At 34.7% G+C, this 23,431-nt stretch overlaps 3 protein-coding genes across 3 annotated transcripts; 1 reads left to right on the top strand and 2 right to left on the bottom strand.

The window, feature by feature from the left end:
* Positions 1 to 9,639: 9,639 nt before the first annotated feature.
* Positions 9,640 to 10,879, bottom strand: LOC143567812 (glutathione S-transferase zeta class-like; the record flags this gene model as incomplete). Its single annotated transcript, XM_077054123.1, has 6 exons — positions 9,640 to 9,889; positions 9,968 to 10,027; positions 10,216 to 10,277; positions 10,505 to 10,580; positions 10,670 to 10,723; positions 10,802 to 10,879. Coding segments are annotated over 6 exons (441 nt in total), but the record flags the coding sequence as incomplete, so codon positions are not given.
* A 3,958-nt stretch (positions 10,880 to 14,837) lies between these two features.
* LOC143567799 (vesicle-associated protein 3-1-like) lies at positions 14,838 to 17,799 on the bottom strand. Its single transcript, XM_077054112.1, has 7 exons — positions 17,751 to 17,799; positions 17,166 to 17,236; positions 16,999 to 17,080; positions 16,187 to 16,302; positions 15,825 to 15,998; positions 15,567 to 15,710; positions 14,838 to 15,341 (listed from the first exon to the last, which is right to left on the bottom strand). The coding sequence occupies exons 1-7, from the start codon at positions 17,797 to 17,799 to the stop codon at positions 15,222 to 15,224; spliced, it is 756 nt and encodes a 251-aa protein (XP_076910227.1). The 3' UTR covers positions 14,838 to 15,221.
* Positions 17,800 to 21,264: 3,465 nt separating this feature from the next.
* LOC143567797 (UBP1-associated protein 2B-like) lies at positions 21,265 to 23,072 on the top strand. The gene is made up of 2 exons (XM_077054111.1): positions 21,265 to 22,511; positions 22,639 to 23,072. Coding segments are annotated over exons 1-2 (1,248 nt in total). The 3' UTR covers positions 22,640 to 23,072.
* The last annotated feature ends 359 nt before the right edge of the window (positions 23,073 to 23,431 follow it).

Raw genomic sequence — 23,431 nt, 5'->3', positions numbered from 1 at the left:
CTAGCTTGGTCTGGTGGTAAAGGGCTATGACACCCAACCAAAAGTTTGTATATTCTAGTCTCACTTGAGATAATTTTAAGCTTATTTTTATACAAAAAGTTTTTACACAACCTAAATCATAACCAAGTAAACCCATTTAAAAATTTAATTGTTTAAACAAAACAAAAAACCATTCACACAAGGCCTGCAATTTTTTTTGCTCATATTATTTCGTTACTCGTTAGAGTCTATAGTTGTTTTTATTTCGGCCCTGCCGAGACATATAAATTCTCGGAGACGGACCTTATGATAAGATATTTAATAAACAGTACATTTACATTGCATCTTTATATTCATGTTTTCTCTTTTTGTTGCTTTTATGTCTACTAATACTCATCTTTCTAAGCCCTATTAACTTTACTTGCTGGGTCTGGTTTGAAGTTGAAGTATGCTAATATGGTAATAAAATTGCCCTTGTTGAGCTCTTTTCGTTATGTTTATAATGACAGATTCTCTAATATTGATGTGTTGGTTTGAAAACAACAATGAGTTTGTTTTTGCATTAAGAAACAAAAATTATTTTAAGCCCTAACATAGTTTTGTATTCTATATATTATTCATGCTTAGAACTATACTTCAAACGAAGAACACTTTAATCTTTCATGTTCTACATCTGCAATGGTAATAAACTTTAACCATTGCAATAAAAACAATTTTAACCGAAAAAAAGTTAATTTAGATCAAAGAGTAAAAGAAAAGAAAAAAAAATCAAATAAACCCCATTTAACGTTTTTTTGTTTAAAGACCAAATTGCCCTTCACAAATAACTTCATTTGATTCCAACAATTACAAAAATTTCTTTCATCGAATGTTCAAACAAGTTTGTAAGTGACGTTCGTGTTTGTCTATACCTCAATTGTTTGCTCGGTTAAACTTAAATGAACAAACACGAGCATGCCTTGTTAATGTTCGCTCATATCGTTTACAGTATTAAACAATGTTAAAGCAATATAACTTACAAGATCTTCATATCACAGCTAACTGTTACCGGTCACTTCTGCACATGTTCTTTTGCCATTGACCGCGACAAGCTCAGTATCAAATATAAGTGTGGCCCCACTTGTTTATTTAAAGATAACATAATATCAAGTGTTAAATAATATTTTTCATAACAAAAACGTTAAAATCACAAAATAAGGAGCAAATAACTCGTTAACCTCAACTAACATTATCATCAAGGTTAAAACTTATTTAGAGTGGTTAGTTATTTTGTAAACCCATTCTATTGTTGAATGGAAAAAAGAGACAACTTTACCATAAAAAGTGTTTAAAATAAAAATTACATAATTTGTTTAGTTATTTTCTTAACAAATAATTAGTATCTCATCAATTTTTCACCAATGACTTTAACTATGTCTTTGTATACTTAATGGTGGTTGATATTGGTTTATGTAACAGCGACCATACGGCCTATATCACCTTTTTTAGCCCATCTATACGGTGCGCTACGCTTGTATGATGTGACAGGTGTCATGGTATGCATTACGTCCGTATGATGAAAATGCGTCATGGTAATATGGTATGCCTTGCCAGGTTGGTGCACCGGTAACATCACCCTAGTTAATTCATGCTAAGTGTTAAGTTTTGTGATTATCTTAGAAACATTAAATATTTCACCATAACTAGGTTCTCTAAATTTATGGCTGCTTATTTGTCAACAATCATATACAATTACATCAACGTTGACCACCAAGATAATGAAAGTTTTTTTAATACCTTGATAAGTAATTACATATATATTTTCTCACAATTTAAAAGAATATACACGTAAACGCTGATGACTGCATTATTATCGATTCTGTTTCATGTTATCTGAATTTGTCTATTAGTGTCAGAAACATATGGTCAAATTATTCTATAAACGGGGACAAAAATAAAAAGGATTTGTAGGCACATTAAAAAACCTTTCAAAAAAATTTAAAAATTAATTAAAAAAACCATAACTCAAAATTTAATAAAAAGTAAAAACACAAAATGTTTCCACCGTCTTTCTTGTAAAAAAAAAACAATGTTGAATGAAAAACATCATTGTGTCTTTTTATTTATCATTGTGTTTTGTTTGTTTTCGTCATTGATTGTGTCTTTTTTCTTGGCATTGCGTCTTTTTTTCTTGATATTGTGTTATATTTTATTTGACATTGTGCTATATTTTGCGATCTATTATGTCTTTTAGTTATAACTTTGACTTTTGTTCATTTTCGTCATTGTGTCTTTGATCTCGGCATTGTGTCTGTTTTTTGAACGGGAATGATGGGGGAAACATTTTTGTTTTTTTGGTTTTTTTTGTTTGTTATTTATATTTTGAGTTATGATTTTTTTATTATTTTTTTTATTTTTTAGGGGTTTTTTGTATGGTCACAAACAGTGACGGATCTTAAACATCCAGTATGGATGGGTCGAAAGTCACGAGACCCAAAATTTATTTTCCTACTTCTAAGTTTTGGGTCGGTAGGCCAGTTCGGACCGGGTCAAACAATAATTCCAAACCCTAACCTACTAATTGAAAAAAAAAAAAATGGTGATGCGGATTGCTGAACCTGGACCCTACTTGCTTCTATTGATTGTTTGGAGTAATCGATTTCACTTCCACACGAATCAGTTCCAAACCTCAGGTCTCAACAAAAAGCGCATCGCCCAACCAATCAATTAATCGATTTCACACCCGAACTATTTCACCAATTCACCTGCTTGTTTCTTAGCTTCTATTTCGACTTTTGTGCCGAACCTCACAAGTCAGTAAGTGAAACAGTGACCAGCGCACAATGGATACTCCGCTTGTTGTTGTGTTCGAACATCAACCAGGTGGTAGGGTTAGTTTTAGGCTTAATGCTCGGTTTTTTTGGTTTAAAATTTATTTAGGCTTGGTCTTATGGAGCTTTATTTCTTAGTCTTTTTTTTTATCTTTACGTTTATCGGCTTTAAATAAACTTTATTTTTTTAAAAAAGATTCAAGGTTGGCCCGGACTCAAATAATATGGATGAGCCAGGCTCAAATAACTTGGATGGGTCGAACTCAATATATGTATATATATTTTTGATTTTTTTCAAGAAAAATACACTATCGAACGAAAAACGAGATCGGGCCGCGGCCCGCTTTGGCCCATTAAAAGGTCCGCCAGTGATCACAAATCCTTCTCACACTTCTTACTTTTGTCTTCCTTTATATTTTAACTTACTCGTATATAAACTAAACTTAGTTATTTTTGAATTCTTAGTGGAAATAACTATATTTACTACACGTTCCACTATAAATCATTTTAAAGGTTGATAAAAGGATATAGCAGTATCTACTCTTTCAGGTGAAGAGTGAACATGTTTAGCTAAACAGATCCATCTTGAGCCAACATGATGGGTTTGTGAGTTGGTCTGCATATTTTTCTATTTTAAGAGGTATATTGTGTCAAAAGCTAAACTAGCTTTGTATTTTTTTTCAATATTCAAAAGTTAAAAAACAAAAATGTTTTGTTGTTTAAGCGTAGCTGTTTATAGGCTACTTTTGTTTTTTTGTGTAAATTTATAATTTTGTGGTAATATGCAAAATTAAAAGTAAAACTTGTTTGCTCTAAACCGTTCATGTTCATGTAGCCTACGAATACACAAGTCTTGTTAAGAGGTTCATGTTTCTATTTTTCAAGTTCAAGTTGGTCATGTGCCCTGCTTGCGGTGCGCGCATATAATGTATATATGTGTGAACCCTCGGGTGGGCAAAAGTAAAATTGCACTAATTTTGACGTTATTTTACTAATTTTATGAAAATAACGTTAAAAGTGATGGAAGGTTAATCAGGCATCATGTGGTGGCGTTGATAGCCGAAAGACAAGGGTACATGCACCAATCAGCCGGCGTCCCGATGATTGAGTGCTATGTGCCTTATATAATATGTCCAATGCTTGATGCAAAACTACTATCGAGCCGGGGGTCTCACCGGAAGCAGCCTCTCTATCCCCATAGGGTAGAGGTAAGGTTGTCTACATCTTACCCTCCTCAGACCCTACCATAGCTTTGCTATTGGTGGGATATACTGAGTACGATGATGATGATGAAGTTCAAGTTGGTCATGTACAGTAACAATTTTTGTGTTCATATCGGGGTTAGACACATCAACTCCTTAACATGATCCATTTAACAACCCTGAATTCCATCCCATAAGGATACTTAGATAGAAAACTCAAGTTGAAATGAAATTGATGTATATATATAGCTTTTGCAACCAGTCTCTATGTTCAATGCAGGCGCCTCTTAAATCGACTTATTTAAAGATTAAGATAATAATAATAATAACAATAATAATAATAATAATATTGTAGCATAACCATAACTAGCGCATCGTTTAACAGTAAAAGATGCGAAAAAGAACAAAAAGTGTTTGTGGATCAACCTGACCCGCACATCATGTTCATGAGAAAATCTCTAGAAGGAAAGCAAACATATTTTAATGTATCAGCTGCCTCACTTAGCCTGTGTTGCAGTGTTTCAAGTTTCACCCATAATCTGTTGGAAATATGGCATTTCACTGTAAGTCTTGTTCAACTTAAGTAGGATCGGGAACTCAGTCTGCACCAATCAGAGGAAAATATTTTACATGTTAAAAATAATGGCATTGTAAACTGACTTGGTTCAATGTGTATGTATTTTCAACAGTCAAGACTCTTTTTTAACTCTCAATTGTGTGTTAGACTTCCAAAAATATGAAAATTTTGACAGTTATATGCAATTTATAAATAAAAGAAAATCAAACTTTGCATATTAGTAGTTTGTGACTTGTGAGCAGACATTACCATGTCAAGATTGTAGAGGCAGACTGCATTATAAAGTTGAGGTGCTAGAAACAAGTCTGCCTGCAAGTAAACAATAATATATTTATCAAATCAAGCAAATTCTTAGCATGTCAGAATTTTGATTCTAGAAGCCCACAGAATGAAGAAACTTGATATAATAAATTCAATCCATATATATTGAATGCATTCAACTAGTTAACATGTTGATTTCGATACTTGCAACCTACCACAAACAAGTAGTTGATAGAAATGAACAGACAAGTTTTGTGATCTAATCGTTAAAATTCAACCAAACTAAAAAAATTTGCAATTTACCTGGTAATTTATTGACCTTTTTATAAGATCTCGAGGCAACAAAGCATGTTGAGGGTATTTCTCTTCTAGATACTGTAAATAACAAGGAAGGGTCATAAAAGATTATTGACCAGAAAGAAACTTCTGAACTGCCACAAATACAAATATATTACTCACTAATAAGATGGCATAAGAATCTGAAATTACAGTTGCGCCATCCACCACCAGAGCAGGCACATAACCCATAGGATTCATCTTTAAAAGTTCTGCAATGTAAGAAGAAGATTAAATGTTTTATGTAGAAATTGTAAAAAAACAACTAATTATAATACCGTCGTCTCTTCCTGTTTTTTTAAACAACGGGACCCATCAATGACCTGATAACCAATAAACCTAATTTTCCCACACGCATGCGACTAGTTTTAAAGACTTTCGGCCCGATTACCCGAAGCATATATACCCACCCAAAGTATACATGTAAATTAATGTTTTCTAATTTTGGTCTTGGTGACAGAATAGTCAGTCTACTTTGGTGTTTATGTCTAGTTTTCGTTGGGTAATAAAAATATATATAAATGAAAATAAGTAAAATTATAATTTTAAAAGATGAACAGGTATTACCTCCCATGAGACATATCAATAAAAATTGATTAAAAATGACATCAACATCAAATTAACTAAAAGAAGAATGATTAATCCAAATTCAAAATAGTAAAAATGCATGTGACAGACCTGGATCTTCGAGGGGAGTAGTAACGTTTATGCATTCATACTCCAGACCTGCATCATCACATATATGCATGCTCAAATGAACAGACGTGGATTACAAGGTTGAATTCTGTAGAACCTTTTAAACTGAGAGCGAGACGAACACGACGAGCGCAAGAGCTCATAGGGTGGGAGTACAGCTTCATTGCTTCTTCCATGTGAATCAGTCTGTCACTACTTCGATCAGTTGACGGACTGACTTAGATGCCGTGTTTATATTGGTCACTGACTATTCTTTCTATGCTCACTATCACCACAATAATATTATACATACTATTAAATTACCTATTTATCCCTGATATTAGTCATTTTTAAGTTGCTACTCTTAAATGCAAAGTTAAGGTTAATTATTTTGGAAAATGTCTATTTTTATAGTTATAATATACAAGACTATCTTCTAGGAACTAAGGAGTAGACCGTTGATCTTGTTTTTTTAATAACTAATAGTAAATTCTCTGCATACTGCGATGCAAGTTGGTCAGTATCGAGACACACACACGGTGTAGTAACCGAAAGACAAGTAAAGGTGGGCAATGGATTGACGTTTGTGTTCAGTTAAACAATGTTGATGAGGAAACCCGAGAGTCTAGTCTTGGCAGGGAAGAAGTGGAGATGGCTAACAAAATGGGTCATGTGAAGAAGGGTATTGAAACCGAAAGTGTAGGACGAATTAGAGAAAAACTTGCAAGAAAGTTGGATAAAGAACCACGTCTCATCCAAAGGGTTAATGGGGAGAGGACGGTGGGGTTAAGACCTCTGCCCGCTCGGGTAGAACGCTTTACTAAGTGGGAAAGCATGAGAAGAAAATTGAAGTTGTGCATAAAACGTCCACATAAATGAACATCACTTTGGTGAGCGGCAAAGAAATTGTTTCTTTTAATATAGAGCTAGTAGTTGGCAAAACTTGTATACGAAACCAGATTCAATTGATCGATTATGAAATGTGCCTGAGCTTCATTTATCGAGTTTCACTAGATTTGTGGGCCTAAATGAGTATATTATATATACAAATAATTATACTAGTATATAAATAAATACTAACCAACTCGAGGTTTAAAAGTACTCACACGCGGAACTTGAGCCCGTTCTGTTTTAAACAAAACAAACCAAGCTCAGGCGGGGGCGTGAGGTAGATTAGCAGCTATCTGTATTGATAAAAGTGTCCTTGTGTGTTGATTATTTTATAAGTAATCAAGCTTTTGAAGGGAATCGAATTGATTCAGACTTCAACCCGAACCCAATGTGAATTCGCAGGATTGACCGGAGATACATCAAAATATCACTTTTATTATGATTATACATCAAGTACAGTTTATGTGAAAAGTTACAACATGCAATTTAAGGAAACTAATGACAGCCAAACCTCATTTTTCACTTCAAGTCGTATGTTGGTTTTGCCTGTAAATGGCACGTCTTATGCCTCCTGTGGCCTTGTAAAATTGAAAAGCGACTTATCTGATTCAAAGTTACAAACATTAAGGTGCTGTTTGTTTTTGCAGACATAAACTGTCTGTAAGCTGATTTCATCTGTTTTTATGTCTGCAGCTGAAGATGTGGTCTGAAGCTCTGTAAGCTGAAAAAATAAGACTGTTTGTTTTTATAAGTTGATACTGTCTGCATAAACTGAAAATATGTAAATTATCAAACTTATCTCACTGGATAGAAGTTATTTAACATTCAAGTTACATAAAATTATAATATTAAAAACAAGTTTAAAAAACACATAACATAAAATAAACTCAAAGCACATTGTTTTGCATTAATTGTTGTGCTATTTGATCTCGAAGTTGACTCATGAATTCACGATCCGCTGCACTTCCATGTCGAGCTTCTCCTTCTTCACCATTATCTTGTGCATCTTCATCTCCATCTTGAAAACGTACATTTGGGTGATCATATTCATCAAAAAGGTCATCGCTTAAACCCTCTTTCCGTATAAAATTGTGAAGTGCAAAACATGCAATCGTAATATTTCGTTGTGTAACCAACGAGAAAGGCGCCATTTTTTTTAATATTGGAAAACGTGCCTTTAATACCCCATAAGAACGTTCAATAACATTTCTAAGTTTTGCATGTGCGTGGTTTAATATTGGAAAACGTGCCTTTAATACCCCAAATTAATATGGACTATAATTTATACTTTTCACTCTAAAATATAACACAATACTAAAAACATAAAGAAATATACACCTTCTTAAAATCTTCCCATTCCTGAGGCGTTAAAGTGAACATGTTTGTTTCTGGGTTGTAAAGATTTCCAGTCTTGTTTCGCAAATAACACCATCCTACATATTTTGATTTCATGGTATCAAAAGCATTTCTAATTTGCTTTTGACTCAAATCCATGTGAAATTGTTCCTTGAGTTTCTTTCCTAATATAACCCAAGACTCTCTGCGCAAGCTTTGTCCATTTCTACCTACCCGCCAATTTCTTCAAGACATGTTTCTAATAAACATTTAATTGCGTCATCCGTCCATTGTTGTCGACCATCATTAGTTTCCATCTACAATTATATATATTCTTAACAATCATTTGTTCACAATACTCAAATAGCATAACAAAAACAATCATGGGTTCACAATACTCAAATACCATAACAAAAACAAATGGCTTAACAAAAACAAATCAAAGGTGGTTTGGGTCAAATACCATAAACCGACACACTCTTTTTTCTTAAAATGTATTTTCCTAAAGACGAAAGTTTATGGACCAAAATAAAAGAAATCATTTATATATGTTGACTTCTCTGAAAACTACTACCAATCTTGCCATATATCTCTGAAAACTACTACCAATTTCATAAATTTTCAACAACTCTCAAACAAAAACAACCAGACAATCAAACTCTAAAATACACACTTATAGCACATCTGGTACACTAGAATCTATCTACTGATTACAACAATCATAAAGACTAAAACTGGAAAACAAACGGATTCAAGAATCAAAACCCTAAATTAACAGAAGATGAACAAAATTGATGTTTGAGAGAGAAACTGAACGGATTGTATGAATCACGATAAAACTTCTCGACTCTTTCAATTTATATAAGCAGACCAAATCAGCCCAAAACACAACCACCAGAACGAGGTGGTCGAGCGGCGGTGGTCGAACGGTTTAATGATGAAGCAGCGGGGGGTCGACGGAGGTGGTCGAACGGTGGTTATGGCGGCGGTATGGCGACCGAACCAAGGGAGAGAGCAGGAGGCGGTATGGCGGTGGTTATGGCGACCGGAACCAAGGGAGAGAGGAAGAGAAGGAGTGTACCTGGAGGAGCAGAGGCGGTGGCGATGGCTGCCGGCGAGTGGAGGAGCGAAGGAGGCGGTGGCTAGGGTTGGAAGGGCTGGACGACCGGTTGTGGAGGATGAAGACGTTTGAAGCATGTTTCAATAGCTTTTGTTTTAAGAAGTTATAAGCTGTTTGCAGATCTTATTCTTTTAAAAAAACAAACTGTCTTCACAGCTGATTGTCTGCGCGCCTGCAGACATTACTCTCCTGAAGATGTTTGAAGCAAAAACAAACATCACCTAACACAATGCGAAACCAAAATAAACTGAGAAAATTGAAAAAATAAAATAAGATTAGATAGCTAAGGAACTCCATGATTCATGACACCACGATTCACTCACATGTTTTACAGTTTAAAGCGAAGTATAGATTTACCTATATGTGAAAATTCGACTCGTTTACTTATTAGAGATTCCGGTAGTGTTTCATCTTAAATAGATCAAACTAAAAAGGTTGCCAAAAAAAACGGGGCAACTGGTTGAACGAGTTGAATGTTACCCAAAATCTATTTTTAAATGCATGCAACTTTCTAAATTGATTTGTATAGCTATTTATTGTTTCAATTGATAATTTTTGTAATCATAATCAGCACATATATCTTTTATAACAATTAGTGTGTGTGGATCAAACCTATTTGTTGCAGTGATTCACCAAAAATCTGTTGGAAAGCTGGTGTTTGGCAGTAAACCATGTTCAGTTTAAGTAGAAGCGGGAACTCGGTCTGCACCAGCCAATGAAGAAATCAATAAAACTAAAAGAAAAATAAGAAAACTCGGGCATATTAGTAGAGATTAAATACCATGTCAAGCTTATACCGGTTGATTGCATTATCAAGTTGGGGTGCAAGATACAAGTCTGCCTGCAAATTACCATAAAAGAACATAATTAAATTCATAGAAGAATCTTCCAACTTAACAGGAGCGACTGTAAATCATTGGTTGTTTCCATAAGATCAACCATGTGATTTAAACATTAATGTAGTGCATTGTTATAAAGATCAAGCATCATAATATATGCAGCATATATAGACCATAGCTATTAGCTTACCAAGTAAATTTCATCTCCGGTTGCATATTTTCCAGCATGGTTCACTAATAGCTTCTCGAGAGCTGCACAAGTGATCACATAGTTAGGGATTCGGTAACATTTTCAGATTAATTACAATCATTATTGAACTTCAGATGTTGGGTGGGCCAGCCATCTCATATACAAGATTTCTTTTAGCATGAGCTGAATTGGGAAAATGTTTATGTCATTACCATTGTGTGTGTATTATGATCCTAAAGTGTATATTATAATTATTATTATTGGAATTTTGGCTAATAATGATCCTTACCTACTAACCCTTTCCGGATATGATATTGAGCCCAAGGAAGCTTCTCATCAGGACTAACAATCTCCCCAATATAATGCTGTTAAATAACTTTAAGCATGGTCAAAACTATAATATGGAAAATCAATAATAGCATGCCATAAACAGAAATCAAAAGTTTCTACTCACAACTAAAGTCGTATTCTGAAGAGGCTGAATGCTTGAAGACACAATACTTGCAACCTACCACAAACAAGTTGTCACTCATTTGGAACAAAGAATTTGATGGTCACTTGAGTAAACAAATTGCAGCCGATTTACCTGGCAATTTATTGATTTTTTTATAATATCTTGAGGCAACAAAGGATTTTGAGGGTATTTTTCTTCCAGGTACTGTAAATAACAAGATCATTCATACAAGAATATTGATCAGCAACTAAAATATTACCATCAGTTCTAAACCGCCCCAAATACAAAAATAAATTACTCACTAATATGATGTACCATCCACTAATATAATTAACAGCAGTCTAAAATCTGGTTAGGGTGGAAGGGCACACTAATATAATTAACAGCAGTCTCTTAGTAAAATTTTGAAAAATAAATTGTTGTGTGATACAAGACTCAAACCCAAGACCTCATGTTTAAACTAAAGATGCTTTCCAACTCCACTTAAATGGTAATAATAAAACTAAAGATGCTTTCCAACACCACTTAAATGGTAATTGTGCTAAAATACTTGGTTTAACATATATAAATATTCTTTCTCTTCAAGCATAAAACTAAAATTATATTTGACCTTTAATATTTTTAATACTTGAATATTTTTAAATTAATTGTGGCGTCATCCATTTCAACGTCCGACCCGAACTGTGACCCGGTAAGATGTTCGGTTTGATGTCCGGTCTGAGTCAAAAAACATTGACTGCTAGGGATCTTACAAAACCGGCTTATAATTAATATTTTTATTTGTATGATTTTTAAGTATTTATAAGCTGACTATAAAATATTTTATGACAATTACTTCACACTACAATTATGTCATTAATAGAATTTAAAATAATTGAATATCTCTAATTATATCAAAATCTAAATTTGGTGTTATTTAAAAATAATCGACAATCATTTACATGGGAATAAAAATGCAATAATTAACTAGTAAAATTTATGTTACAATTAATAAGCAATTAATTAGTGATTTTATACATCAATTATTCAAATATATTAGTGATTTTACAACACATTTGTTTCTCTTTCAGATTGTGTAAGAAACAAGATTTTTTAGATGTTGCAAAGTTCTTTTGACATATATATAACATATGACTTTATCAGATGATGTAGCTTTTATTAATATTGGTTTAATGGTTTAAATTAGAAAGATGTTTTAAGTTGCCATTTTACTCTCTTTGTTTTTTATATCTTTTTGTTTTAATATAAACAACAATGTAATACTTTATAATTAATGTAAAATTATCCGTTCTTATAAATGTAACATTTACAACATTAAAATGTATAGCATATATATTACGTTTTTTTTTAATTTCCCACTCATGCAGCATGTGTAACTAACCTAGTTATAACACAATAAATTAGTTAAGACTTAAAGACCACAACTTCAACTTTGTAGTTACTACAATTAATAAAGAAATTCCCTTATAAATCTAAATCTAATTATGTAAACAATCAATTTCTTGTTTAAGTAAATTATGAAAATGTGTGTTATTCTCACCTGGATCTCCGACGGAGGTAATATTTGTGCATTCATATTTGAGCCCTAGAATAACCACCACAATCAAATTAGTTAGATTCAGTGAAACTGTAAAAGGAAGTGAAAGTGTGCAGGTGTAGCTAGCTATGTATAATCGGAATTTGTAATTGAATTAGGTACAGAGAGGATAAACCTACCTTTAAAGTTGAGAGCTAGACGAACACGACGAGAGCATGAGCTCATCGGATGCGAGTACAGTTTCATCGCCTCCATTACTGCTCTAGCTGTCAACAATCGCTGCTGCAGTTGACTAACTTTTGTGTTTATCTCTTGTTCATCTGTCGCATTCATACGTTGAAACTGATGATACAGCTTGCCGTAAAATTATTAGTTTTAGGCTTAATTCCATACTTGTGAAAAAGTTTAATTTCTCATAATTTGATTGGTGATTAGAAGAGCATGGCTCTTTAATTGTTAAATAAAATTAAATGATACTAGTTGGCTCATACGATATGATTATAATGATGTATGCATAGAGTAGTGAATGCGATGATATATCTCTTTCTTACCGTATAGAACGGTATATACCGGGTTTTCTTTCATCACTATAAAAGGAGTGTGGGCGAATGTACTAGCGGTAGTAACGTCATTTTTACACCAACTATAATCATATGTTTAAAAAAACAAAAATTGATCGGTGAAGTGTAACTTGACTGTTTAAAATTAGGAAATAAATTAAAATTTAGACGTCTGTTTAGAGGATGTGAGTATTTAAAATTGGTTCATTGATCTTTAGTAATGTAATGACTAATGACAACCATTTTGACACAATAATAAGATATATGTTGAATTTATATTTCAATGTCCCAATTTTTCTACTCGTCTAGGACCCCAAACTTCCTAGGACGGTCACAATACATACAACTAGTAGTGTGATGGATATAATATGTTTGGATAACAAAATAATACTCCCTTTAAGACGATGATAGTTGATTAGGTAAGTAATGAATTGAATGATGTGGGGGGGGGGGGGGGGGGGGGATTCCAATGAGATTGAGAGCAATTTTGTCCCTATAAATAAAAGTTTTTAGAAATGTCCCCTACAAACACATCTTTGACGACGTGTTAGGCCTTAACACGTCTTTCACGACCTGTTTGGCCACCACACACATCTTTCACGGCATGTTATCCTCGAGCACGCGTCTTTCACGACCTGTAAGCCTCTAACACGGCTTTCACGACCTGTTAGCCTCTAGCGCGTCTTTCAAGACATGTTTGACCTATTAATTTTTTTTTCAGTATTACATTATTATAATTAATTTTATACATATTTGGTTTTTCTTTTATAACTTGTAATATATAAATTTATAAATAATTTTGTATATGTCGTTGAAACATGTTTATTTTTTTTACATGTTGTCATAAATTTTACTCAAAACCAAGTATCAAATTGTTATTGAAATGTTATAAATGTTTAATAAAATTCGACCACATTTTAAGTAAAAGTTTATGCCAACATGTAAATAAAAATAAGCATGTCTCAACAGTATATTCGGAACTTTATAAAACTTTATGCATTACAGGTTATTAAAAAACCAAATATGAGTAAAATTAATTATAATAATATAATATTAAAAAAAACAATTAATAAAGCAAGCATGTCGTGAAAGACGTGCATTGGAGGCTAACATGTTGTGAAAGACACGTTGAGGCCTAGCATACTGTCAAAAACGTATTTGTATGAGACAAATCTGGAAACTTTTACTTTTAAGGACAAAAATGGAATATATTTTCAATAGTGGACTCTTTCTCACTGTACTTTTCTCTACTCTTATTACACACATATACACACACGATATAGATGATATATTGATCTTGATGCAATACTAACTTGAATCCAATGAAAAACCAAATATATATGGGATGGTCTGGGAATGTGACCGGATATGATATTCGTTATGAACCTTTTCAAGATTTGGATATGTATGGAATTAGAAGGTACCACGTAACATCAATCTCATACTCATTTATCTGTATTGATACCCAGTTGCAAACCCAAATTTCATACTCATTTATCTGTATTGATACCCAGTTGCAAACCCAAGGCAAAAATTTAAGGGGTTTGGAAGAGAGTTGGTGCCCAAATTTCATAGGGTTGATCGGGATTTTAACATAATATACCTTTAAAAAAATGCACAGGGGGCCGGCCGACACCTAAGCCTTAGGTGTAGGCCGCCGCTGTTGATACCGAATATATTAATACATTATATAAACTTTAAAATATAATAAATGGTATTTCCTCTCTTATCCTTTGGGTTGGAGGAAAGGTTTGCCATTGTCTCACCCTCCTCAGACTCTACCGCTAGTTTTATAAGTGGGATTTTACTCGGTACGATTATTTCGTTTTTAGTATTTTGTTAAAGATACATAATTGTTAGAAGGGCAGTTGAGTATATGATATTTCAAGATTTTTAGGATGGATTTAAGATCAAGTTTTTAATGATAGCCAAAGAGGCAACGGGTAATTTTTAACCATATAACACCATAAACATTTATGTTTAGTATCCAAAGGGAAACCTACAAACCATGGCTAATGGCCATTGAGTAACGTGTACCTAATGGATACGGGCAAAGTATGAGATACTAAAAACCCTCTCGTGGCCGGCCCATTGTCATCCCTAGTTTCACAAGGCTTTGCCCTCATGTCAGCTTCTAAATTCTAATATCAAATTTAAGTGTCTGTGTTTCCCTTCTTATACTTTTGCTACATACAATGGCATATTTAGAGAATCTGATCATGAAACACTCAAATCAAATCACCAACAGTGATACCCTTTTTTAAATTCTATCAAAATCCACATGAAGTCAAGCATTGTAATGTTCTTGAGATGAAGTCTTTATATCACAACTAACTTTGTGTGTAGTTGTATTTGAACAAGAAGTCAAAAGCATATAGACACTAACCTGGTCAACGCACCTATTCAACTCAGCTCATAAATGTCATGGCAGTCTCAACCTAGTAAAACTTGTTCATCAGCCATGCAGCAAATATCCAAGGTACACACTAACAACAACAAGTGCTACCACAGATACAAACAACAGTTGGAACCCGGCCTCTCCTGTCCTTGTATTTTGATTGGTTCTGGGATTGTCCTATTAAAGAAAGTTTTAGGGGCATTTTAGGAATGCTTTTTTGACTCTTATTATTGGTTTCTTTATGCCTACACCTTGATATTCGCTATATAGCATTGTAGTAAAGGTATAACTTCAAGTCAAATGTAAAAAAACTGAAAAACCACTAAACTTTCATGGATTTTAGTGAACAAAAAGCATTAACTTGTAATATAAGCACAAACCAAAAGTAAACTCATAGCTTACCTGTTTAAGTATTGACTCAAATTCTCGCAGCTTTGACTTTATTTCTTCTACGTCGTTGCTTAAACGTAATTCTTCTGTATGCTTCCTGTTTATAGATTGTTTGTTCTTCCTTGCCTCTACAACTTTTGTATACACCTCATCAACCTAGCATAGTTTAAAAATAGTGATAACTAAAAAACAACCTTTTTATTCATAAAATAAGATGATATGTCAGACATACATTTAGCCATAATACCTCCAATCAAATAAAGCTCTTACCTTGGCATTAGAGCTATTGTTTTGAGCCAAATCATTGTTTGATTCAGTGACTGTATTATATGATCTCATTCTTGATATTCTATTCATTGATGACAATATTGGTGAGTTGGGTGGACTGACAAGGATCACTTTAAGCTTTGTTTCCTCGATGTGCTTACCATCCTCTTTAGCAAACTGAAAAGGTGGCGAGTCACTAAACTCACTAGACGTGTCATTTTTTTACAAATGGATCCATTTGGGTTATCTTTTGTTAAAAAATGTGCGTGGGCAGGCCCAACCCGACCCATTTTAGCACATTACCCAGCCAGGCCGTTTGCTACATTATATAACTCACTGTCAAACCAACATTTCATGATACTAACCGTGGTACACATGATATGATCCTCTGTAGTCCCGTTGGATACAATTGTACTTTGGATTAAGAACTTGTCATTGCATATCAAATCAGGAGGTGCTACTTTTTGGGCTTGCATAGTAACTGTGCTACATGTCCAACACGAAATATCTTAGCGTATACAACATGAACTATCCTAGAGTGAAATCCATCAACAGCTTAATTGTCTAATACATTGATCATGGGTTCTTATAATCGGGATATCAGCTGCTTTAATCAAAAGCCCATTTAGCAGATACTGTCACGAATATAAGGGAAAATGATTCTAAAAGATAGACTTGTGGGCCAAGAATAAAGAAACTGATAGATCATAAGAAATTAGCAAACTCTACAACTGGTAATCATGCACCTCTTTTAAAAGTTGAGATGCAAAGAGATATTGAGGTGCAATGTAAATGCAAATACGCCACATGACATCAATCACATCATTAAATGAGCAAATGCACACAGCTTCTGTCTAACATCTGGGGTCCATGTTTCTTGGTCACTCTAGATGTAAAACATTATTCGATCTTAATGTCAAATATAAAGGACGAGAATAAAATAGGAGTGATTAAACTCAAGAAATACAAATTGTACTCTTAAGAAATAAGGTTACATGGTTCCATAATTAAGTTAAATTCGCAGGTGTTAGGAAGACTCGAGCAAATCAATGTCTGCAGAGTAACAATGTATACAACCTAAAACTCATCATACTCAACAAAATATATACAGGACTTCAAGTGATAGCAAATCAGTAAGGACACACCACAGTCTAAAAGTTTTCAACAAAACTTATACCTGTAAAATCACATATTAAATTTGGCTTAATAACTCCAGTATTTGGTCTGGCGCAGTATTTTGATGAAGACGTAGTTTTAACCTGCAAAAAAATCAAGACGTGTGAATACATTCCATCAGATTTTTAGGGATAAATCGAAATTAAATATCAAAAACAAGGTCATAACCTTAAAAGCAACATGGTGATCAGACTTATTGACCAGTCGAATAGAACATGAGCTTTGTTTCTCCAATTCAACTAATCAGAAATAGAAAAAAGGCATGAAGAGTTAGCCCAATCCTTTGATAAAAAACAGTTGTAGATCTATCTAAACATATATTACAAAGTGCAATGACATTATGATGCAATTAATCAAAGTGTGGCATGAGAGCATGGTTATAATTATAAGTGTGATTAAATTTGATTGTCCATGCATACTTAATAAAGTGGATTATCAAAATGTCAGTTAGAACTATGACTACATTGATATAGTCCATGTATATACAATTATGCCCTTACAGCAAAACAAACTTATATAAAAATTTGTTAGTTATAACTTTTTGCATTGATCATGGTCATGAATTACAATTATAAAACCTAATTTATGCTACTAATAACTGCTATTAACTTCTTCTTCTTCTTCTTCTTCACTGACATCCTGATAAACTACTTAACCTGAAACATTTGAGGCACAAACTACTAAACTGAATTCACAGCTGATTGTAGAATACAATTCTTCTATTGAGATAATCGAATTGAGCAACAGACTTACATATAATTCTAATTTCGTGAGGTTGAATCTCCAGCAGCTCCGTATTCATCTTTGCATGCGGAATTAGATAGATATGTTTCCGTCTCCTGGAAGCAAATTGGCGAACACTAGTGAAACAGCTGGTTATATAGAACCCTAATTTATAAAATAAAATACTGAATGAGAGAACGAACATACGGGTGATTAGTTAGAGCGCGAAAAGGGCAATGACCAAATTCAAAACATATATATATATATATAGATAAAGAGTCCTTTGTTGGCTCGCTCTCTGTTAGCGAGAGGCTAGCTTTACTAAAATCCAAGGGCACGCTCCCTTCATAAAATGAAGCCATGTAGCCCAATGTTTTCAGACCCGGCCCGGACGTTGACCCGGACTCCTTACCAGGTCAAAGGTCGGACCGACCTAGGAGGGCGGACCGGTCTTTAACCCGGATGACGTCATAAATAATTAATATATATAATTAAATATTCTATTTAATAGTAAGAGTAATATTAGAGTTTTACTTTTCTTTTTTACTCATGTTCTAGACAATGCTATTTGGGCCAACAAAAGCCCACCCAACTTAACTAAATGAAATGCTTATTAACACATGCTATAACCCTACCACTATTGTTACTGCTTCTTTATAGTTACACAACAGCAGCCGCATAATTTTCAGGCTAGCCACCACAGTTTGCCAGTTGCTCTCAACCATTCAAGTTTTAAAACCATCGCTTATTCTGTATACCTACTTTTAACTATCGCATTTTCGAGGGTCAATCCTAACAAATATGCATGCGGTGCATGCCATTATCATAACAGAGTCATGGCCGGCCAGAGGGTCCGACCCAAGGTAGGCAACGATTAAGATATCAAATAGTTTGGCTGGATTTCACATGGATTTTGATTAAAAATAAAAAAAATAAAAAAAGTGTATTTACCAGTTCACCCGGCGGGCCACCGGGTCCGGTCCGGCCGCTAACCGCAAAAACCGGCCGGGCTATTAGAAAACGGGTCAAATAGTGCAACCCGGCCCTGTATGCTTAGCGGGTCCCGGTCCAACCGGCCGGTTCGGTCCGGGTTTCAAAACACTGATGTAGCCTATTCACAAGGGCACGCTCGTGTTACCATGAGGTTTGGAAGCCATGCACTTTACCCATATTGGTGTCCCATCCTCTCTTATGAAAACTCGAGAGTTTGCTGTTACTTCTCACTCGACCAAGGTGCTAAAGGACCTGGAATCTATTTGCAAACGTTTTCTTTTGGGCATTCATTGGGCTGCTTAGCAGAGGGACACAAAAGCGAAAATATAAAAGATGGTGGGTTGGGTCTTGGTCTGCTTGAAGACATAAACAAGGCCTTGCTAAATGGGTCTCGATATTTAAAACTGAGAAGGTTGTGTCGGCCATCCATGACACTAAATTCTCGTGATCTATGGTACCTCTTAACAAGTTTATCATGGGGATTTGGAATAGAATAACAAGGCTCGTTCTCAAATTAAAGTTGGACAATATTTCCTTTTCTAATGTCATTAAGGGTAATTTTGGCATTGAAAATAAAATCAGATTTCGACTTGGCCCTTGGGTAATTTTGGCGTCATTTTTCTTAATCTTTTTCTTCTTGAAAAAAAACACTTGATCTCGGAATGCTATATTTGGCACTCACCTCTTGCTTTGCGGCTTCGGTTGCTTGGCACCAGCAATTGGTGCAAAATTAACCCAGTTTTCGTATTTTTAGTTTATGATATTTTTAACATACATAAACAAGTCCCGAATAAGGAAAACTTCAAATAAGTCGTTCACTATATATTGATGATAGATTTTTGTTATATTTGGAAGGCTATGAATGATCTCAACATCTCAAATAAGGATGCCAATCCTAAAAGGATTTTGTAATACATCAAATCACTCGGTCGTCTTTGATCAAATAATAGGTTCAAGAGAAAATATTTATCCTAGTTAGATTGGTGTAGCTTTAATCTCTTGTAATTATGTTGTAGTTGTTTAGTGACCCTATGTTTTGGGCAATTTTTTTTACCTTTCACAAATAAATAAATAAAAAATGTTTCTTTTTCTTTCTATTATAAAAATACATATTGACTGATACCTAATTAGAAGTCGTCACATATGCTAAGTACGCTAAGGAGGCTAAGTTGACACCTTTTCACACTAAAATTGATTTAAAAAAAGGCCTCAATCTCTGACCACCAGGAATTGACATGTGTCACATGTAGGCTAGGCTAAGCCTACAAATGAATTTTGTTAGTTATATGTCTTGTAAGCTAAAAAAAGTTCGTGCTAGCTTGGGTAGATTCTCTTTTTAGTCTCTGTCTTGTAGGCTAAAACTACACTTGTAGGTTAAAATTTTTTACTTGTTACACGTGCTAAATCAAGGTTGGTTATGATATGGGGCACATGCTACTGTATTTTTGCCAAAAAGAACTAGCTTAGGCTTAGCCTCCTAAGTCAGCCTGCCCATCATGATGCAATTTGATAGGTCTATAAGAAAATATATAGAAAGTTATAGATTAAAAGTCAATGTCTATTTTTGAAAAATGAAAAGAGGTCAATATTGTCTATTTTAGTTACTTTCCTCTCATAAAACCCATTACATCAATATGTGCCATTTTATTAGTCGGTGTGGGGTATCCCACCAATCTTTGTGCTCGAGGTAAACAATTTACTAAAGATCCATCTTAGTTTAAAAGGAGAGGAAGACAAATGAAGAACCGTTCAATCAATCATACTCATGACATATTGATGTCTATATAAAGCAAGAAACGAGACCATTTTTAACAACACAAGATTGTCAATCATTATAATCAAATAAGATATAAAGCAACTTTTATTCTTATGGGTGAAGAATATGAAGAAATTGGCTGGATTAGATTCAGAAAGCGCGCTTCAATTTGAATCATGTAATCTGGTGTTTATGACGCATTCGCTTGTTCTATTGTGTTGTTTATTCTAGTTGATACTTGTTAGGTTTTTTTTATAAAATCGACCGTTAAAAAAAAAGAAAAAAAAAACTACTTTGGCATCACCCAGAAGGGGGTGTTTTAGCATAGTTTTTTTAACCTAGTTTATAGCTTTTTTAGTTTTTTTTACAAAAATAAGTTTAATTTGGTGTTTGTTTTAGCTTTTTAAGCTTATGCTTATAAGTTTATATAAGCTAATTTGAAGAAACTTATTTGGAGATGGTTTTTAGCTTATATGAAGAAGTTTAATTGTGTAAATATGTAAGTAACTCATTTGTTCTTAAATGGTTGTGGATTAATAATTAATAAAACAACTTATTACTCTAACAGATTAAAGAATGATGAATTTAACAACTTATAGAATATAAGCTAATTTAAACACTTAAAAAAAGCTTATCAAATAATAGAAAATAAACTATAAGCTACTTTAAAATTGAAAAAAGTAAAAAATAAAAAATAAAACCTTGGCAAATGAAGGCGTCACTTCTGTAACATAAGTTATCATCACACCCTTGACCTTGACAAACCCGTCCTCTCTACTCACCTGCAACAAGACAATGGTGAAAGCAGCAGCAGCGTCATCCAAGAAGCCACAAAAACTCGCTAAAAAACCCACCACCACCACCAAGAAGAAGATCATAAAAACCACCAAGAAGAAAACCCCAAACCCAAACCCATCATCATCATCATCAAACCCACCCGCATCATCTTCCGACTCAGACCCAGACGACGCCACCCCAGAACAGATCCACAAGCTCATCGAACCCTACACCAAAGACCAACTCATCCAATTCATCATCAACGCCGCCCTATCAAACCCTACCCTCTACGCCCGCATACGCCACACCGCAGACGCCGACATCTCGCATCGTAAAATCTTCGTATTCGGCCTCGGATGGGACACCACTAAAGAAACCCTAACTCAATCCTTTAAACCCTTCGGAGAAATCGAGGATTGTAATGTCGTAATCGACCGGGTTACCGGCAAAGCCAAGGGCTTTGGCTTTGTGCAGTTTAAGTCACGAAAAGAGGCGATGAAGGCGCTGAAGGAGCCGAGGAAGAAAATTAATAACCGAATGGCGTCGTGCCAGTTAGCCGCGTTGGGCCCGCCTGCTGCGGCTGCTGGCGGAGGTGATAACTCGTGGAGGAAGATTTATGTTAGTAATGTGCAGCCGGATACGGATCCGGAGCGGTTAAGAAAGTTTTTTGAGAAGTTTGGGGAGGTTGAGACGGGTCCGATTGGGTTCGATAGTGTGACGGGGAAGTCGCGGGGGTTTGCGTTGTTCGTGTATAGGAGTCAGGATGGGTTTAGGAAGGCGTTGGAGGAGCCGTATAAGGTTTTCGAAGGGCATCAGTTGCATTGCCAGAGAGCGTCGAGTGAAGGTAAAAATAAGAGCGTTGCGGTTTCAGCTCCGGGTAATTTGGTTAATACGGGTAATGGGTTGGGTGTTCAACAGCCAACACCGCAAATGATGGCTGCGCAGAATTTTGCGTTGTTTAATCCTATGTATGGAGGGTTATTTGCGGCGAATTCGTTTTTGGCTTCGGGGGTTTTGGGGCAAGTTGGTGGTGCACCGGGTGGGTTTGGTGGTTACTTTGCTGGTGCACCGGGTGGGTTGAATGTTGGTGTTGGCAATGCGTCATTGTTAGGGGGTGTTTCCTCCGTGGTACCGGGCTCAGGCCTACAAAATGTCTACCCTAAGAAGAAAACGGGCCCTGCTTCGCCTCCGGCTCTAGGTTCTGGTTCTGGGTCCAGGGCTCAAGGTGCTGGTGGCTCTTTCGGTGGTTATCCGTCTCATATGTGGTATGATCTGATAGACTGTTTTTGACTATGTTTTATGTATATGTGCAAAGCTGTGAACTTTCTGCCTTTTGTTTGTTTGTTTGTTTTTTCTATTTTCTTTTTTAAATGATTAGTTTTGTTTTTGCAGATGATTTGCAGCTGCCATTGAGGTAAGTTATCATTCAGAGTCGAAGAATGTGTTTTAAAGGCGTTTATATTTTGTTAGTTGCTTGGAAGCTGTGCATGTCGAAGCATCTTTCATATTTCTAATGTCTTTCTTGAGTTTAAGTACTTGTTTTCACTTGTTTTTTATACCTATTTTGGACATATTTCTGTAGTTTATTGTATGGAGTTGATGACGTTTTAGTGTTTATCTTTTATTTTTTTTATACTTTTATTTAAGGATATTTTCGTTGAGTTTTGCTTCTGTTTTTCATTTTAGTTTGCTGTGGTGCTTATGACATGCTTTTGGCTTGTAGTTGGATTTAATTTCTCATTACAGGTTGTTCTTGATTTTGAATCGCGTATGCGTGTTCTTTATGTACTTCAAAATGACATGGTTAGCATTTATTATTTCTTGGCTGGGCCTACGGTTATACTTGTTTTTATTGTTTTGTTATCAGTGTCGACGTATTGCTATTTTTGTAATCATTTATCGCTATTCTTTAGGCTTCCGTAATTGGGATGACTTTGAAAAGCACTACTACAAGATTTCTGTATATGTACTGTAATTAACTGGTAATGGATAGTTTTCTCAATCAGAAAACAGAAAGGAACAAACATTCGCATAGATTTTATGGTCTTTGACGTTATTCATACTTTTTACGTTGTCCTTTTCATGTTTAATTTCAAATGATGCTGTTCATTGCAGTTTTTTATTTAGTACCAGAGGTGGGCCAGGTGGCAAAGCGGACTGTTCCGGTAACGGGTCAAAATGGTTT

Source organism: Bidens hawaiensis, unplaced genomic scaffold, assembly GCF_021521415.1.
Source record: "Bidens hawaiensis isolate Kalapana, Puna unplaced genomic scaffold, B.hawaiensis_p1.1 tig00023639_1, whole genome shotgun sequence".
In the NCBI taxonomy this organism is placed as follows: Eukaryota; Viridiplantae; Streptophyta; class Magnoliopsida; order Asterales; family Asteraceae; genus Bidens; species Bidens hawaiensis.
The sequence above is the reverse complement of the archived record's forward strand: the minus strand, read 5'-3'. Positions and strand labels throughout refer to the sequence as shown.

Bases quoted from the DNA above. Each gene is read 5' to 3' on its own strand.
- LOC143567797 (XM_077054111.1), top strand. From the start codon at position 21,265: ATGGTGAAAGCAGCAGCAGCGTCATCCAAGAAGCCACAAAAACTCGCT.
- LOC143567799 (XM_077054112.1), bottom strand. From the start codon at position 17,799: ATGAATACGGAGCTGCTGGAGATTCAACCTCACGAAATTAGAATTATA. The intron at 16,303-16,998 runs GTATAAGTTTTG...CATGTAGCACAG, and splicing joins TTTAATATGTGATTTTACAG to TTACTATGCAAGCCCAAAAA. The intron at 15,342-15,566 runs GTAAGCTATGAG...TTTCTTTAATAG, and splicing joins TTGAGTCAATACTTAAACAG to GACAATCCCAGAACCAATCA.